General features: G+C 40.9%; 1 protein-coding gene across 3 annotated transcripts in view; it reads right to left on the bottom strand.

Annotated features, from left to right (window-relative positions):
- The window catches only part of LOC115518305 (alpha-2-macroglobulin-like), a 130,103-nt gene that overhangs the window by 36,332 nt on the left and 74,584 nt on the right, over positions 1–19,187 (bottom strand). The window contains exons 1-8 of one of the 3 annotated variants that reach the window (XM_030321736.2): positions 9,258–9,430; positions 6,818–7,001; positions 5,577–5,736; positions 5,356–5,408; positions 3,406–3,426; positions 2,960–3,128; positions 2,430–2,514; positions 718–838 (exon numbers count right to left, since the gene is read on the bottom strand). In XM_030321736.2, the coding sequence (XP_030177596.1) occupies positions 718–838; positions 2,430–2,514; positions 2,960–3,128; positions 3,406–3,426; positions 5,356–5,408; positions 5,577–5,736; positions 6,818–7,001; positions 9,258–9,343 (879 nt within the window). In that variant the 5' untranslated portion in view covers positions 9,344–9,430. Of the gene's footprint in view, positions 1–717; positions 839–2,429; positions 2,515–2,959; positions 3,129–3,405; positions 3,427–5,355; positions 5,409–5,576; positions 5,737–6,817; positions 7,002–9,257; positions 9,431–19,187 lie in introns of those variants that run through there. The other 2 variants (XM_030321735.1, XM_030321734.1) reach the window with 2 other exon arrangements.

The raw sequence follows: 19,187 nt of genomic DNA on the forward strand, positions 1-19,187 counted from the left end.
ACAGGTCAGTGGTCGGTTAATCTGGTGGGATTTTTTGGGGGGGACAATGTAACCCAGGGGTTTTCTAATGACAAGAACACAATAAATATTCTCTAGGGATTAGTTATGATTACATTTCCTGATAGCATCTGGTTTATTACAGACATATATTTCTTAGTATCTGATATTCCCTAGAGTTAATGGGATAGGCATGCCTTAAAAATTTGTGGGTAATCTTACTGTAGGGAGGACCTAACTTTTCACCAAAGCCGGGCCCCCCTTCCATAGTACACAACTGTTGCAAGGAAGTGGCTGCCCATCTGAAGACTGTGTTTCCTACCTCCCTGGCACGTAGGTGGGGCCATGTGACAAGTTCTTGCTCATGGAAAGAAGGCAAAACCTATATATCCTGCCCAGCCCAAATGCTTAACAGGTATAATGATTTTCCTTCTTCCTTCATACAAGTAGATGTCCAAGGCAGCTTTGAATGCCAGGTTTGGAGACTGCTCTCCACTTCCACTATTCTGGGTGCTTGGTGAACCAAGCACACCCCCAGTAGCCAATTATAAGAAAGAAGTAATTCTTATTGTGCTAAATCACTGACATGTAAATTACTGTGGCTAACACAGCATTCTCTTGTAGAGTGTTCTCTTCCTGGGTTAGCACCATGTTGTAACTCACTGCTTATCAACAATGTCTCTATTGTTAGTTCCTTAGGAGGGACAGTCTTCCACCTACCTGTTGACTGAATTTCTCACAGATGGCCTGTGACTCTCCACTATAGCAGTTAGAAGGGTTATTGTACTTTCTGCACATGCTCATAGTCAGATGTCCTTGGACAGGCTTCCCGTATGTGTATCTGTCATAGGAACATTGCCAAATGAATCAAAGCAGACATTGAACATCCCCATTTTCTACCTATTTATATTCCCCCTTTAGCTGAAGTATATTTCCTCTCTGTACTTCCCTCTAATCTCTGCAGGGCCTTCACAATGCTGAGAGCAAGTAAGTTAAGTAATGACCCTTCTTTTTAACAAATCTCTAGTGCGACATGCTGAGATTTACCAGTCTTCTTTGATCATGTCTTTTTTACCCCTTCATTTTTTATTTTTAATCCCATCTTTTAAAAGATACATCTCTTATTACCAAAGCTACCCCTGTTCTTAAGAGAGGGGGAAAAAACAATACCAACAAAACAAAGAAGAGAGAAAATGCCCTCAATTCTACCTAGGAATACAAACTATTACTATGATGGTGTCTCCTTCCATTATCCTCTTGTGATGTGTAGCCTTCTCTATGTATATGGAGTTTAACTTGTTTACTTTTTATGAAACTGGGGTTGTGCCATATCGATATGTCATTGATGGTTGATGTGTTTTCAAGGGCATTTGTTTCCTTCCCATATCTAAAATATCTTCTGAATCTTTACTTGCAAGAGTATTGGCTCACCAGTTACATAGGATCAAGAATTTGGTGGCAATTACTCTGAGACAGTGCTGGGGCAGGGACCCTGCGGAATTGTGGGTGCATTACGTGTGCGGTCGTTGGCAGGGCTGGTTTCTTCACTCTGTTTGCTCTTTCTGCTAGTGCTATCGATGGACGACTGGGGATGGGAGCATTAGATTTTAGAAACATGAATTTTCAAGGTTGGAAAGGACCAAACTGAGATATCATGTCCAGTCTCATCAGGAAAAATGGCAGTGCTGAGAGGAATGTGACATGACTTGGGTAGACCGATGACTCAGCTGAGATCTTGGTAATATGCCTATCTCTACAAATTCTGAATCAAAGCTATTTTTCCACTATGTATGCAAGGTCACGTAAATGATCTGTTGATGACAGAATTTCCTCTACCTGGGAAATGGGAAAGTCACTATCCTTCAACACTATCCCATTTGTGTGTGCGTGTGTGTACGTGTGTGTGTGTGTGTGTGTGTGTATAGCTTTGTCACTTTCAGAATCAGTCCTCATAGATAGGTTCTCTAGGAACAGTTGCTTGCCCCGTGATAGTTATGACGACGCTGGTAAGGACATGAAAGAACATAAGAAGGAAAGATAGAGAAGCAACAGGCCAGGAAGGTTATAGAGATGGGATGATTCCATGTACTTAAAGTATTTGTCCTCCCACTGTTCTTAAAGAAATGAGTGCAAATATCCCAAATGGCGAGTCTCCTTTTTTTTTTTTTTTTGAAGTTTACTTATTTTGAGAGAGAGAGAGAGAGTACACACGAGCGAGGGAGGGGCTGAGAGAGAGAGAAACAGAGAGAGAATCCTCCCTGATGTCAGCACGGAGCTGGACGTGGGGCTCTAACTCAGGAAATGGGAGATCATGACCTGAGCTGAAATCAAGAGTCAGACGCTTGACTGACTAGCCACCCAGCTTCCCCATGGTGAATCTCCTTTAAATAATTCTCTCAAATGATTAAAAAAAATAATAACAATAAACTCACAGGCCACATACTGACACATTCACCTCTTCTTCCAAGATAGTGATTATCTTTGGCATTGTTACTTTGACTTCAAACTTGGGGAGCACTGTTCATTGGAGATAAAGGAAGTTAGTGATTGTTTTTCAACTTTGGGGGAGTTAGTATTTTCAGTTTCTCTGTAACAATTCCCTAACAGTGTCTTTAGGGTCCTGAAAAGTTAGCTGTACTCTTCCCTCCAACCACCTTACCATCAAATGGATATTCTGATTGAAGGACTGTGACGGATCACTGTAATCCTAATGAATTATGGAAGCCTTCTCTTAAAGGTATTTTACATTTTTTTTGAGATTAAAAATTATTACAAACGTAACCAAGCTATACAAAGTCTTATTCACAGATTATTGATAGTCTCATTGGGGTTAGATATAACTGATTCTACTCGAAGCCCAACCTCACATGTAGGAAATGAAAGGACTCTAAATAACCTCAAATTCCAGGCCCTGGAAGTTTGGATATGAAGAAAATGCTCCGTGACTTTCCATTATCCATACCAAATTCCTCCACGGCGAAGGGGTGCTCTGTTCTTCCACCTGATTCCTTTTGTACCACCACCTTGTAAGAGCCCTGGATGGGCTCTGATGAGAGGGGAAAGGCCAGTTGCGTGAGACCACTCGCTAACTTGAGTTTCTGCCATTGTGCGATACGATTTCCTTTCGGGTCCTATGGATACAGTAATTGTAACTTACAAAAGAGCCTAGAGCCTTAGAGGCAATAACAGAAATCTATGGAGACCCCTATGTTATTCACAAAGACAACCAATGGGGTGGTAGTGAAGGGAGGGAAGGAAGATGACTTAAAACTATCTGGTGCTGTATGAACTCAGACATTTCTCCCTTAATGACAAGCTTCCGGTAGAATGTAACAGCCTCTCAAATATGAACATTTTCTCTAAATGTATTACTTTAATTCTGATTATGGAATGTTTCCTGTTGCTTACCTGAATGAATACAAGTGGAATCTGAAAGACAAAAGAGAAATAAAGGAATGTAGAATTATTTTCAAATATTCTTAATTGTGATTTATAAGCAAGACATCTTTATGCAGAATACCTCTATAGTAAAACAGGAAAAAAATTCAGGTTAAGTTTTATAAAACTTTTAACTAATCTATTTTAAGCAATTAATAAATAATATTAAGAGCTTATTAAGCTATCAGCAAAATATAGGTATGTGCACAGCCTTTCATTAGCAATAGTATTTACTGACATTACTTCAATGCTTATAGCATCAAGTGAGGAATACTCACTCCTTTGTTATGAAATTTTACGGATTAAGAAACAAACACCAACAAAATTATAAGTAACCATACTCAGATCCAAATATTGAGATGGCCAAAGAATTCTTAGTTCGAAGAATAAAGAAGAGGAATAGCTCCTCTGCTATCAATATTTAGTCATTTAAAAAAATGCGTATTTATTTTTGAGAGAGCACAAGTGGCGTGGGGCAGAGAAAAGGGGACAAAGGATCCAAAGCGGGTTGTGTGCTGACGACAATGAGCCCGATGCAGGGCTCCAACCCACCAACCGTGAGATCATGACCTGAGCTGAAGTCAGACCTTAACCGACTGAGCCACCCAGGTGCCCCAAGATACATATTTTATATATTCTTAATATTTATATATTTATAATTTTATATTGATACTTATTTGATATTTAATATTTATGAATTTAAGATATATTTCAATGATATATCAGTCATGTATCTGAAATATAAAGAATATATATGATAAACATATTATATACACACACACACACTCACACACCTGATTTATATATCAGGTAGGGAAATGCCAAGAAGAAAAAACGGGGGACAGTAAGGCTGCTACAATGATGGATAAGGTGTTTATTTTAGACGGAGATGTGAAAGTAGAAACTAGGAGACCAGCTTCAAGGTTACTGAAATAGTCTTTTTTAGAAGTGATATTGGCCATGGGGCACCTGAGTGGCTCAGTTGGTTGAGTTTCCAGCTTTGGCTCAGGTCATGATTTCATGGTTCATGAGTTTGAGCCCTGCCTTGGGCTCTCTGCTTGCTGTCACCACAGAGCTTGCTTTGGATCCTCTGTCCCTTCTACTCTCTGCCTCTCCCCTGCTCGTTCTCTCTCTCTCTCAAAATAAATAAACTTAAAAAAACAAAAGACGTGATATTGGCCAGGATGAGATTGTAGTAATTCAAGTGGTAAGAAATAGAAATAGTCTGGATATATTTCAAGCTAACATGACTTTCAGATGTAGTGGATGCGAGTGTCAAAGAGAGGAAGCAGGGATTACGTAAGAATCTTTTGTTTAAGGCGTTAGAAGAAAAGAATCGCCTTTGAGACAAGAAGATGTGGTGGGGTGGTGGGTTTGGGAGAGAAAAATGAAGACTTTTTTGTTTGATGCCTGCATTAAAGCTGAAAGAGTTATTTCTTATCAATATCAAGTAGGGTTCGTTTCACTTGATCTTAGCCAAAAGGCTGAGAAGCGATCAAGTAGTGTTAGTTTCAAGGAACAAAGACTGATTACACTCTTCCTTTATAGAGGAGGTTTTTGGTAGGTATGTTTAGAAAAATTCTAACTCTTTGATAGTTTATTTGAATTTAAGCTGTTTGATGGTGTAGGTGGGTCTATTATGTAATATCTCTCTCTAATTTGCCTAATTGAGAACTTTATAAGGAATAAATTTAACTGTGTGACAGGTGACTAAGTACCAGTTCCAAGATGGAAAGAATTAGGTACTCTCTTGAGCTGGGGTTCTGGTTTAAATGAGGACCTCTCACTGTTGTACTGCCAGAAATCACCACCAGTGATACCAGATTCTTCCTCTCCCTGGTCCTCCTCCAACACCAAAAACAGGCTTCCAGATTGTTTATCCAGATAAGAATGATTCCATATAGACATTTGGAGACTCACCAACTCACTCAGGGGGTGAAAATTTTCATCCAATGAGACAACACGAAACTTCACTGAAACAGAAATATTTTCCATGAGTCCCAGAGACCTTAAGTCAGGCCTATGGGCTGGTGAGACAAACTTTTAAAGAACCAGGACTACAAGGCCTTTGAGTGGGGAATATGCAGGGAAGGAAGATCTTTTCTTTTGGGAGTTGTTCTAACTGTAGGGCCTCTTCGTACCTGTTTGCCCTGGTTTGTAGATGGCTTTGTCTGTCTGGACGAAGACCAGACTCTCTTCATTTTTAACCATGACTGTGGTCCGCTTCTTGAATTCTTGGGTTGGTCCTTTCACTTGGACAGTGAGGAACATGACCTCCTCATTGGATGGAGATCTTGGGACCTGAAACATAAGACAGACCCCAAGAACCCATTCAGTCTCCCAAGTTTCCCCCGCCACCCCATGTTCCTCCCCTCCCTGGACATCTGGCCCCTTTGCTTCACTGCGCCCCCCTGATTGTCAGTAGGGGAAGTTGCCATGGACAGGAATTACTTCTGTCATTTTACAAATGGGGAGACAGAACAGTAGATGGAGGAAAATATATCAGTAAAAGAGGTCATAAGTGAGACTCACATCTCCTTATAGATCAAACAATACAGTCCTGATCCAATTATATACTGAACTTTACCAAGTTGATGTTATGTGCTTAAAGGGCATGGTAGGAATATATTTTAAGGCTATGGGAAAGAAAACTACCATAGTTTATTGGCCGTAGGCTATAAGCATGTTACGTGTGGGCAACTCTGAAGAGATTGGATATGTGCTTATGGAAATTTCTACAATTTTCACTCTTCAGTATGGGGTGATGCGTTCCTGTCAGGCCACCACTGGGGGCGTACGTCATGCATTGGTCTAGTGTGCCTTATTAATATTTTTTTCTATTTTCCATTTTACAGAAGTCACATTTTAAGAAGAAGTCACATTTTCCCTTTGTCCAGTGCATACTGCTTTTTCCCCTCCTGGCTAACAGAAATTTTCTTTGGTCATTAAGTTGATTTTTTTTTTTTCCAACGTTTATTTATTTTTGGGACAGAGAGAGACAGAGCATGAACGGGGGAGGGGCAGAGAGAGAGGGAGACACAGAATCGGAAACAGGCTCCAGGCTCTGAGCCATCAGCCCAGAGCCTGACGCGGGGCTCGAACTCACGGACCGCGAGATCGTGACCTGGCTGAAGTCGGACGCTTAACCAACTGTGCCACCCAGGCGCCCCTTTAAGTTGATTTTTAATATGCCTATAAATATTTGGCTCCCATGGCTGGAAATTCACACACACTGCTTCTTAATTCCTATGCATAGTTACTACATTTAGATTTCTTTCTGAAGTCTTTTCCAGGCTCTCAAAGTTTTATCTTGACTGAATTCTAGATGCCTATGACCCTAACCAGTAGAATCAAGTGTATTAAGTCAAATGGGCATACTCACAGTGAAGGAGACGCAGTGAAATAAATCCTTCTCCGCCACCAGGTCAGTGAAGAGGCTCTGGTTTCCCCTGAGGGACTCCAAGGAAGCACTTACAGTCACTGTCTCATCCAGGTAGCTCAGAAGGATGCAACCCTTCTCAGGGGTCTCGGTGTGGAGCAGGGAGGGGACCAGGGCCATGTACTGCCTGGAAATGGGGGAGTCCAGTTAGAGGAGAGTGTAGGAGGGGAATCACCCGGTGTTATCGCCAGCACTATTTTCCATCACAATTATTGTTACTGTCATTCGTTCTCTACCACAAGAAGACATATTGGTGAACGTGAAATTGATCTCTGCTGTGGAATGGCACGTGTGAGACTTATTCCCTGTTCCATCACCAATGCCATTGCAGTGAACATTTGACTTGTGTGAGCAAATTTGCTGAGACACCTCACTTTCAGGAACACCGTATGCAAGCATCCGAATTCACATCAGAAATAGGCTGATTACACTTATCGTGTCGTAAATCTATTTTACACTGGGACTGTTGTAAAAAGCAAGCAAGGTCTCAGGGGAGACATTACAAAAACCAATCAACGTGCAGTACTTTCCCTGGATATATATATCCAACAACCCTGTGAAAATCGTATGGAAAATACTTGCTTCCACTTTGTAGATATGGAATCTGACGCTCAAAGAAAGTCATTAGTTTAAAGTCTCAGTTGTGGTGAGCAACTAATGTTATCTTCTTGTTACCTAACTCTGGCTATTTGCATTTTCAATATTTGCCCTTCAGTTCTTGGCTAGACAGTGGTTCCGCCCACAAATGGCCTTCTAGTGATTGAATTTTGGGCCGAGGTAACTCATGAGCAGAACAGACTTTGACAATACCCTCATACATAGTTTTATTGGCTGTGTAGTTTTCAAACATTTCTGCTCACAGAATTCCTAAAATGATTTTTAGACACTACACATTCCTTACATATTTTCAAGTAAACATGTATATCTTTGTCACAAGTTTAAATAATAGCAAAAGATACTATGTCCAATGACATTTTTAAAGTTAAAACTTCCATCAGTCTTTTATAAGTTTTTGATGGGTTCTTAAATATTATAGTGACAACATACCCAATGTGACCTATTTAAAAAATATGTCAAAATGTCCTTTCTGTGATGATCAGAAATTTAACATCTTTCTTTCTTTTTTCCTCCTTAAACTTGAATTACCATGCCACTGACTACCTAGAAGTTTATCCTAAGACTTTAATGCTTCAAAATATGTTCATGGATAACTCTGGCTTCTTTATTAACTATATATGTATATATATATACACATATGCTCATACATATAATACTATGGATGGGTGCTTAATTTAACTTTAACTCTTTATGCGACCATAAAGTTGTAAATGCTAAGCATTTTCTTCTGGATTGAATTATTTTTAGAAGTCTTACGAGAATACAACTGATCAAAACAATATGAATGTATTACAAGTCACAATTCACACATACTATAGCAAATCAAAATATTTTCGAAGCACATATTTAATGAGAACAATGAGCTGTTTTTGTGTTTCCACGAGTGGCTATTCCTTAATAGTGAGAATTGAAAGAGGCCTAACATTAATTGTGTTGCTATTTTTAGTCTGTATAGACATGAGTGCCACGAAAAACTGTTTACCTGAAAGTAAATAAAACACAGATAAAACAAGTATATCGTTGTTACCGGCTTTTGCAACTCCTTCTGCATTATATACCAACATTCACCAAGTATCTATTATCAAGAATCGCTTCTAATCAGCTGTCAGCTGGTATTTCGTTTGGATCCCCCTCAACTTTGTTGACACAAAGCATTCATCATCACATAATCTGCCAAAGAATTTTCTCCCTCATCGTTAGAGTCCTTTGCTTTCTCTACACCAATATCAATAGTTCAAATCGTTTTTATGATTTGGCATCCTACAGATTTTTATACCCCAGGACAGTGCTCCATGGTGGCATACGATTGAAGGAGAGGTTTGCCTCTTTCTTTCTTTCTCTCTTTCTTTCTTTCTTTCTTTCTTTCTTCTTTTTTTTTTTTTTTTGTCTTTCTTTTATAAAGTGGAAGATGGACAATGAAGGAAGGCGAAGTAATAAAGGATAAATAGCACGGTCGAGAGCAAGCAATCTGAATGTGAGGATCTGGAAATCGATTCCTTTGAAAGGATCACTTCCCAAAGCCCCTTAGAAAGTCTTTGCATATGCCTAGCAAATTTAGAAATTCAGAGATTTGGAGAGTTGGAGAGGATTAGTTAAGAATAAGTAAAGAATGAATAGACCAGATTTATGAAATCTCATCATGGGAAGAGACTTTAGGGGTAAGAAGGTGACAGTTTCATGGGAAAGACAAATGAATCATACAAAGGAGAATCAGAGAGGATTCTCTTTTAGGGAAAGGATTCTTTATGTTCTATGTGAAACTCACAGTTTTCCAGGGACTGAGGCATCTGCAGGCAGGAAGATCAGAAGGAGGAGAATAAGATTTGGATGAAGGAGTTTGTTCTTCCCCATGCTGCAGGGAGAAGGGCCCCCAGGAGACCAGACTGTACTGCACCCCGCTCCCCTGCAACTGGTCTGGTCCCAGACATTCCTCAGAGCAACTAGGCTTTATGCTGCTCTCTGTGCAAACAGGAAGTTCCACCCACACATGGTGTCTAAACAAAGTAGAGGTCTCTGAACTTCTGTGGAAGGGCCATTGCTCTCAGGGGCCTAATTACAGTCAAGGTTAATTCCTTGTGGGCTAAAGAGAATTCCTGGAGGGATAAAATCCACATTCCCCTTCATGCTCGCTTTCTCTGCCTTTTACTTTAAAGCAGCTAATCGGGTTTGCAACCCCTTCTCTCTCTTACTTCTTCGTTCCACTTCCCCACAGCTCCTTTTGTGGCTTTCCTCACGTCTCTTGCCTGAATAGTTGGCAAGGGAAGCTACAATTTAAGCAACACTGGACAGGCTCAAAATAGCTATTTCACTGCAGGTCAGCGTGCCTGCAAGTCCTCCATTAGATATGCCTGCTCACATGTTGAAGCAGTTTCAGCATCCAGTAGTTCTCTCTGGAAATGATATTGGATTGAGCTAATAGGTGTTTGACCTTAGGGATATTACTGGATGGCGGATGCGGAGCCAGATCCTGGGGGAATGAAAATAGAAAATATTTTCCTGTATTGAGACAGTGAGAAGCTGAAAAGAGAAATGGCAGGACCTCAAGAAGAAAGCTTTGACCTACAGTGCAAAAATCACAATAGTCTTTTATCATTTACTGTACACACACGTTTTGTTACCGCCTTCTAAATATACTACTCTTCAACAGTCTTTAATCATATAAACTATTTCATCCATCCATCCATCCATCCATCCATCATGTATTCAACTATCTATTCAAACTATACATCCATCCATCCATCCATCCATCCATCCATCCATCATGTATTCAACTATCTATTCAAACTATACATCCATCCATCTATCCATCCATCCATCCATCCATCCATCCATCATGTATTCAACTATCTATCTATTCAAACTATCCATCCATGCATCCATCCGTCCGTCCATCCATCCATCCAACTATCTGGTTGTTTTATAAGTATTTATTGAGCCAAGTAGGGCTCAGTATCATGCAAATTATGGAGATGGAATGGTCAAATATGTAGAAACAGGTATGCACTAAAAGGTCTTATGTTCTGTGGGTGTGAAAGCAGACAAATAAACAAGCAATAAAAATACAGTAGCCAAACATTATTATTATTATTTTTTGGCCCCTATAACATGAATATTTATTTGCTTGATTCTGTCCAAAAGATTCCTTAACGTATCCTCCTTTTAAAAATTCTTTGCTTTTTTTGCTCTTCAGCTTGGGTGCTTTTTATTATCCTGTCTTCCAGATCACTGCTGTGTTTTTGTTGTTGTTGTTGTTGTTTTTGTTTTTGCATCTCCTAATCTACTCTTCCGCTAGCATATTTTTATGTCGGTTATTGTCTTCTTTAACTGTGATTTTTTTTCCTTAATATTTTCTGCCTTCTTATTTGGAAATAGCAGCAAACGGAGTCATTCATGGAGCCCTCATTGCCAGAGTCACCTTTTTTGAACACGTTCGTATATACAGCGTGTAACATGTAGTGCAAAGCGTTAATTAAATATAGCGTTTTACTGAAATTGACGGTGTGGCTTCATTCACTCAGATACCACTGTTACCCACAATTTTTGTGCATGTTTCTTCCAGGAGTGTGTACCACACTGCACACACTGGTGAGCAACGTGTTCACCGACATAGTGCTCCAATGATTCTTTCGAGCATCTCGCACTGTTAGAAACGTCTTTTGTACGTGCGTTTCAATGCAATGTTATTTATGTATCTATTTGAATACAGTTGACACACACTGTTACATTTGTCTCAGGCATACCACACAGTGACAAGTTTATACATTCCATATTGTGCAATGTCTACTACAAGTGCAGCAACTATCTGTCCCTATACATTGCTATACAGATACATTGACTATCTTCCTCTGCTGTGCCTTTTATTCCCGTGATTTATTCACCCCATAACTGGAAGCCTGTGTCTCCCACTCTCCTTCAACCATTTGCCTACCAGTGGGTGAGGGGAATTATAGTTTATTCTCCGTATTTATAGGTCCAATTCTTCTTTTTGCTTTTTATTCATTTTTTTTTAAGTTTCCACTTATGAGTGAAATCATATGGTATTTGTCTTTCTCACTCTGACTTATTTCACTTAGCATAATACCCTCAAGGTCCATTCGTGCTGTCTCAAATGGCACGATCTCATCCTTTTAGTGGCCAAACATTCTTATCGAAGTTCAGGATGCTCTGGGAGCGCAGAAGAGGAACACATAATCCAGTCTTGGGCTTTGGAAAAGAATTCTAATGGGAAAGCAAAATTTTAATGAAGCTCTGAAATATGAGTAGTGTTTAGCCAGAGGGGAGAAGGCAATTAAAAAAAAATGCATTCCAAGCACATAAGGAATGATGTATACAAAGGCTCAGGAGGTAAGAATAATCATGACACATTTAGTGAGATGGAAAGCACTTGGTACAGAGAAGAGGCCCATGCATTCAGAAAAGTGAAGCAAGCTGGCTTCAAATAAAAAAGGAGCTTGTTGGCACTATTAAGGTGTTTAGGGGAGTGATCAAGGTGTGAAGTGACTTCTCCAGATTTGTTTCTCAGAAAGGTCACTTTGAAGGACTGACTGGAAGGAGACAACCCAGGAGGCAGAGAGGCCATTTGGGAACTGATACAATTATCTAGGTGACAGATGATGGTATTTTGAACTAGGGCATTCATGATGAGATTAGAAAATGACTGATAGATTTATATCACATTTAAGAGGTAACGTGACAGCACACAGTGAATACATGAATGTGATAGATAAAGGAGAATATGCCTTTCAGTTTTCCTGGTAGGTCGCTGAGTGGATTGTGTTGCCTTTAACTGATTGAATGCCTTTAGCTGAGGATGCACTGAGTGGGAACACAAAGAAGACAGGAGGGCTAAGGGCTGGGAAGTGAAAGAGTCTAGTTTTAGAAAGTACTTGTGGAATATTCAAGTATTAATATTCAGAGGGAGTTTAACATTTGCATCTAGGGTTTAGGGCAGTATGGTTTCATAGACATGTAGACTGTGAGCCTCCTGTGTAATTTTGCATTTTCTAGTAGCCACGTTAAGATACAAAAATCAGCAGATTGAATTAATTTTGGTAATATATATTTTACTTAACTCATTACATCCAAAGCACTATCATTTCAACATTTTTTTTTTAACGTTTATTTTTTTTTTAGACAGGGAGAGACAGAGCATGAACGGGGGACGGTCAGAGAGAGGGAGACACAGAATCTGAAACAGGCTCCAGGCTCTGAGCTGTCAGCACAGAGCCCGACGTGGGGCTCGAACTCGGACCGCAAGATCATGACCTGAGCCGAAGTCGGGCGCTTAACCGACTGAGCCACCCAGGCGCCCCTATCATTTCAACATTTAATCAATATAAATATCGCTAAAGATGCTTCATGTTCTTTTTCTGGTAACAAGTCTTTGAAATCTGATATGGGATTCTACACTAACAACACATAACACTTCAGGCTAATCACATTTTGAGCGCTCAATAGCCCATGTGGCTACTGGGTACCATATTTGACACGGTAGGCTTAGAACCATGTTTTTCAAAGTATGGGTCCTCATCTACAGTGGTCATAATATGATGGGTGAATTATGAGCAAGTTTTAAAACAATGAAACAGAATATAATAAAATAGGAAATAGAGGTAGTGAAAAGACTAAGTGAAAATAGTTAACTTCAGAAACATCTGTTTCACGTGCAGCAGAAACGGTTGGTTGTATTTTATTACCCCTTCTCCAATTCTATTTTTAATAACACAACCGGGTTTTAGCTGAGGACAAACTGCCTAGCTAAAAACTTCCATTTCTCACCTCCTCCCTCGCAGCTGAGTGTGGCATGTGACTAAGTTCTGGCGATTGGGGTGTTGGGGAACATGATGTGTGCGGCTTTTTACGACTTCAGAAGTAAGGGTTGGGTTCTGGGCTCCCCCTTTGTTCCTTACCACGGGCTGGAATGTGGACACAATGACTATGCTCAGGACTTCTATTGTCGACCGTAAGACGGAAACCATGTGTCAGAGAAGGCAGAGCGAGAAGCATTCCTGAATCATCCAAAGGCCACTCTAGCCTAGACTTTCGTGTTACTGAAAAATGCGTTCCCTTATTTAAGTCGCTGCATCTTGAGATCTCTTTCTTTCCCTTATTTAAGTCACTGCACTTGAGATCTCTTTGCTACAGCGGCACAAGTTGTATCCTAACTAGATCATTTTTTCAGTCACTATCTCTGTCTTGATCGATCATCTCTGTTCTTAACTGTTGGGTGTCCTTGCATCGTGAGAATGTGATGAGCGTTCCATTGTGAACTGCCCGGTGAAAATGGACAACATTGGTTACTGTCGGTTAAAGTCGAAATCAGAACAGTGCCAGCTTACTGAGATCTGGCCTACTTATACAGATTATAGATTTAGCAGCAAAAGGGGAAAGCTGATGCCATGGAAAGGGATAGTACCCAGGTAGGATATGCTGAAGAAAAGAGTCCGGGACAGAGCCCCATGGGACACCAGTGTCTAGGTGATGGGCAGGGGTCCCCAATGGGACAAGAAGGGCTAAGACGGAGAGAGAAACACAGGAGAGTGTGGGATCTCTGAGGACAATTTTGTAACGAGCAGGCTTCACGCCCAGCACGGAGCTCAACTTGGGGCTTGAACTCACGACCCTGAGATCAAGACTTGAACTGAGACCAAGAGTCAGATGCTCGACCAACTGAGGCACCCAGGCAGCCCACTGAGGACAGTTATAAGAAGAGAATAACCAACAGAAGACTTTTACCAGTTTGAGTTATTGGGGCCTGATGCCAAGCCATCTGTGAATAGCATACAGAATTAGAAAAAAAATAATTTCAAAAGTTTGCATGGTTTTATCATGTGTTGATTCAAAATATAACAGAAGTTAAGTTCCTAAAATAATTTTTTTTTTTTTTAGCATTTAATCATTTTTGAAAGACAGAGAGAGACAGAGCAGGAGCAGGGGAGGGGCAGAGAGAGAGGGAGACATAGGATCCGAAGCAGGCTCCAGGCTCCGAGCTGTCAGCCCAGAGCCCGATATGGGGTTTGAACTCACAAGACCAAGAGATCATGACCTGAGCTGAAGTCAGACGCTTAACCGACTTGAGCCGCCCAGGCGCCCCAAAACTTAAGTCATTTTTAAGGAGCTAGAAACAACTGGGACACCTGGGTGACTCAGTTGGTTAAAAATCCTCCTCTCGACTTTGGTTCAGGTCATGATCTCGCAGTTGGTGGGACTGGGCCCGAATCAGGGGCTCTGCTCTGAGAGTGCAGAGCCTGCTTGGGAGGCTCTCTCTCTCCCTCTCTCTCTCTCTCTGCCTCTCACCTGCACATGCTCTCTCTCTCAAAATAAACAAACTTAAGGAAAGGCAACTAACAGACCACATGATCGTTTTTTCTCAATCTGGGGACAAGGAGGACACCGGGACCCAGCACTTTCAGAGTCTGGGTTGGTAGGAAGCCTGATGGGAGCTTGTGGAGTGACAGAAAACAAGGGGCTAGCGTCACTGAGTTTGTCTGAAGGGAAGGGCATGGGAGGGAAGTCGTGGGCAGACAGGTGGGGTGGGAGGGAGTTTGACAAGCCAAGAGCCTTGTACAAGCTTATGTGAAATGTTGCCTCTCTACACGCTGAGTGGGAGAGTCAAACGAAAGGGGAGAGGTTGGATATTGCGGGGTGAGGAGTGCTAACCCCTGGAGAGGTGGCTGAGGATGCGTGAGATAGACGTAAGCGAGTGGATGGAGGAATTATCCTGGGGAGAAATGGAGCCACTTTACTACACTCCCAGATAAAGAGGCACGTTTTCTCTACAATGCTCCCTTCCCCCAAGACGGAGCTTTCTTTCCTTCTTAAAAAAAAAAAAAAATTTTTTTTTAAACGTTTATTTTTGAGACAGAGAGAGACAGAGCATGAACGGGGGAGGGGCAGAGAGAGAGAGGGAGACACAGAATCTGAAACAGGCTCCAGGCTCTGAGCCATCAGCACAGAGCCCGACGCGGGGCTCGAACTCACGGACCGCAAGCTCATGACCTGAGCCGAAGCCGGTCGCTTTCTTTCCTTAGGGAGAGGAAAGACGGGCGGGAGGGGAAAGAGTTACTGGATCCGTGGTCAGGACCCTGCGTCCTAGTTCTGACCCGGTTGGGCCGTTCTGGGTAACTCGCTGGACTCCCCGAGTCTCAGCTTTCTCGTCGGTAAATACGGGGACGGTGATATGGGTGCTGTCCGCTTCGTGGGGGTAGTTTTGCCCACGACGCAAGGTGGAACCCAGTTTTTTTCTAACCTGTAAACCTCAGTGAACCAGTGGAAATGAATAGCTGTCTTTTGGATCTTGACCAAAGAAGGGCTCTGGGCTTTGGTACAGAAATGCATCCAAATACCGCAAGTTCGGGTACCTTGGGAACAAGTCCTTGACAGAAAAGAGAGCAAATGCTATACATTTTCGAAAGAGTTAGCAAATATTTACTGCTAAAAAGCTGGGGTAAAGGGATAAGCTAGGCAAGAAAGTAAAGGAAAGAAGAAAGGCAGTTCACAGAAAAGAAAGGAAGGGAGCAAAATGCAGGAAAACATTCCGGCAAGAACAAGGGAGGATTGGGCCCCTGAGTGGCTCCGTGGGTTGAGTGTCCTACTCTTGATTTCGGCTCAGGGCTTGATCTCAGGGTTTGTGAGTTGGAGCCCCGCGTCAAGCTCCGTGCTGACAGCGGGGAGCCTGCTTGGGATTTTCTGTCTGTCTCTTTCTGGCCCTCCCTTGATCGTTCTCTCACTCTCTCTCTCTCAAAAATAAACAAATATTAAAAAAAAAAAAAGAACAAAGGAGGATTACTTGGGAATTGAGAAGAACTAGGATTAGGAGATACAGTATATGACCCTTAACACAAATAAATAGAAAAGAAATGTCTCCATTGTATTGGTACAGTGCTTGCCAGGGACTGAATGTATCTTCTCCAACGGTAACAATTGGTACACTTCTTTTATTTTGCCTCAGTGAAGATAACTTTTAGAGTAGTGTGGTTTCTGAGAGTAAAATGCAGGACATTTCAGCTGGTTACTTGTTAACTACCTTCAAAGTCAGAAAGCTTAATTAATGACATACTACGTTCACTCTATCAGAGTGTGCATTTGCTTTATCTTTGTACGAGTATCTTGAAGAAAACTTGAAGTTATGATAATATGTATCTACAGAGATGTTCTCAAAGATCAGTGTTTCTCATTTGTGCTATCACATTAACCTTTTCTAATTTGTTTTTTAGTTGTTTTTTGTTGTTGTTGTTGTTGTGTTTTTTGAGAGAGAGACAGAGTATGAGCAGGGGAGGGGCAGAGAGAGAGGGAGACAGAATCTGAAGGAAGCTCCAGGCTCTGAGCTGTCAGAGCAGAGCCCAACGTGGGGCTTGAACTCATGGACTGCGAGATCATGACCTGAGCAGAAGTCGGAAGCCCAACAGACTGAGCCACCCAGGCGCCCCAACCTTTTCTTATTTTTTTTCAAATATGATAGATTTTATTTTATTGTTTGTTTTTTGTTTTTTTTTAAGTTGTCTTATTTGTTTATTTTTTTAAATTTACATCCAAATTGGTTAGCCTATGGAACCTTTTTTTTAATGTTTATTTATTTATTTTTCAATATATGACATTTATTGTCAAATTGGTTTCCATACAACACCCAGTGCTCATCCCAAAAGGTGCCCTCCTCAATACCCATCACCCACCCTCCCCTCCCTCCCACCCCCATCAACCTTCAGTTTGTTGTCAGTTTTTAAGAGTCTCTTATGCTTTGGCTCTCTCCCACTCTAACCTCTTTTTTTTTTTTTTTTCCTTCCCCTGCCCCATGGGTTCCTGTTAAGTTTCTCAGGATCCACATAAGAGTGAAACCATATGGTATCTGTCTTTCTCTGTATGGCTTATTTCACTTAGCATCACACTCTCCAGTTCCATCCACGTTGCTACAAAGGGCCATATTTCATTCTTTCTCATTGCCATGTAATACTCCATTGTGTATAGAACCTTTTCTAATTTTTGATGAGAAAAATATTTGAATGTACAAAGATAAAAAACATAACAAACCCAAACAATATGCTTGCCATAGCGTCTCAAAATTATCAGAAAGTTTAGTGTTTTATCTTTGATTTTATTTTTTATTAAAACATTTTTTTCATGTTTATTTTTGAGAGAGAGACAGAGACAGAGGGCAAGCAGGGGAGGGGCAGAAGGAGAGGAAGACACAGAATCTGAAGCAGGCTCCAGGCTCTGAGCTGTTAGCACAGTGCCCGATGTGGGGCTTGAACTCACAAACTGTGAGATCATCACCTGAGCCAAAGTCAGAGGCTTCACCAACTGAGCCATCCAGGTGCCCTTTGTGTTTTATCTTTTAAATTAAAATGCAGGTGCTCCTTTATGTTTCTAAAGAGTACTGATATCCACAAATATCTATTTTACTAGATTGTGATACAGAGGAATCAGTGCCTGAATAAAGCAACTTATTACAAATAATAGAATTCAGTGGCTGTTCTTACATATACATACTTTTGAGCATGAGGAAGTATTTTTGTATGTTGAATCTGTAGTGAGTTTGCTAGGGCAAAGCATATACACTTTTAAAACTTTGTAGGGTACTGTCACATCACCTTTCCAAAATGACCCTGACAGTTACCTTCTACCAGAAATGCTTAAGACCACTTTTTCACATCTTTTCAAATTTTCCCTGTCTTATAGGGAAGGGTACATTATTATTTAAAATTATTATTATTATTATTATTATTATTATTATTATTTTTAATCTTTATTTATTTTTGAGACAGAGAGAGTGCAAGCGGGGGAGGAACAAAGAGAGGGAGACACAGAATCTGAAGCAGAATCTGAGCTGTCAGCACAGAGCCCGACATGGGACTCGAACTCACAAACCGTGAGATCATGACCTGAGCCGAAGTCGGTCACTCAACTGACTGAGCCACCCAGGCACCCCAAAAGGGTACATTATTTTAAGTCTATGATTACTAGTGATGTACTACATCATTGTCACTTGTACGAAGACTGTTGCTTGTATATTAACTTTGTGTAGGGGTTTTATTTTCTGATTAGGAAGTCCTTTTGCACCCCAAGTTGTAAAAATATTATGCTACATTGTTGTCCTAATTTAAGTATTTGTATTTTCTATTTTTATCTTTTGCTGTATGCAGTTTAGTTTTGAATAACGAAGCAAGGTAGGAGATAAAGCTGCAGGATGAATTTTCCTTTGGTGAATGAAAAAAATGTGTGTATGTGTACATCCGGGTGTGTGTGTGTGTGTGTGTGTGTGTGTGAGTGTGCATCCTGAAACACACAGGATTATTTCATCACTTTGCCATATGAATCCACTTTGTTCTCCGTGGCTCTCATGTTCACTGTGGAGCTTTTTCGTGGCAGAACCTTCATTTTAGAGAGTTATAGTTGGTCTAGGAGAAAACCTTGGAATCAGATTTTAAGAATAGGAAAACATGAAATTGATTATCGAGCTTTATTTAATTACTTAGATGTTAATGACAATACTTGTGTTCTTTTTTTAATGTTAATTTATTTATTTTTGAGACAGGGAAAGTGTGAGCAGGGGAGAGGCAGAAAGAGAATCCCAAGCGGGCTCCCCACGGTTAGCACAGAGCCTGATGTGGGGCTTGAACTCATGAGTTGTGAGATCATTGAGCTGAGCTAAAACCAACGGTCAAACACTTAACTGACTGAGCCACCCAAGCTGAGTAAT

The sequence above is a fragment of the Lynx canadensis genome, chromosome B4, assembly GCF_007474595.2.
Source record: "Lynx canadensis isolate LIC74 chromosome B4, mLynCan4.pri.v2, whole genome shotgun sequence".
Taxonomy (NCBI): domain Eukaryota; kingdom Metazoa; phylum Chordata; class Mammalia; order Carnivora; family Felidae; genus Lynx; species Lynx canadensis.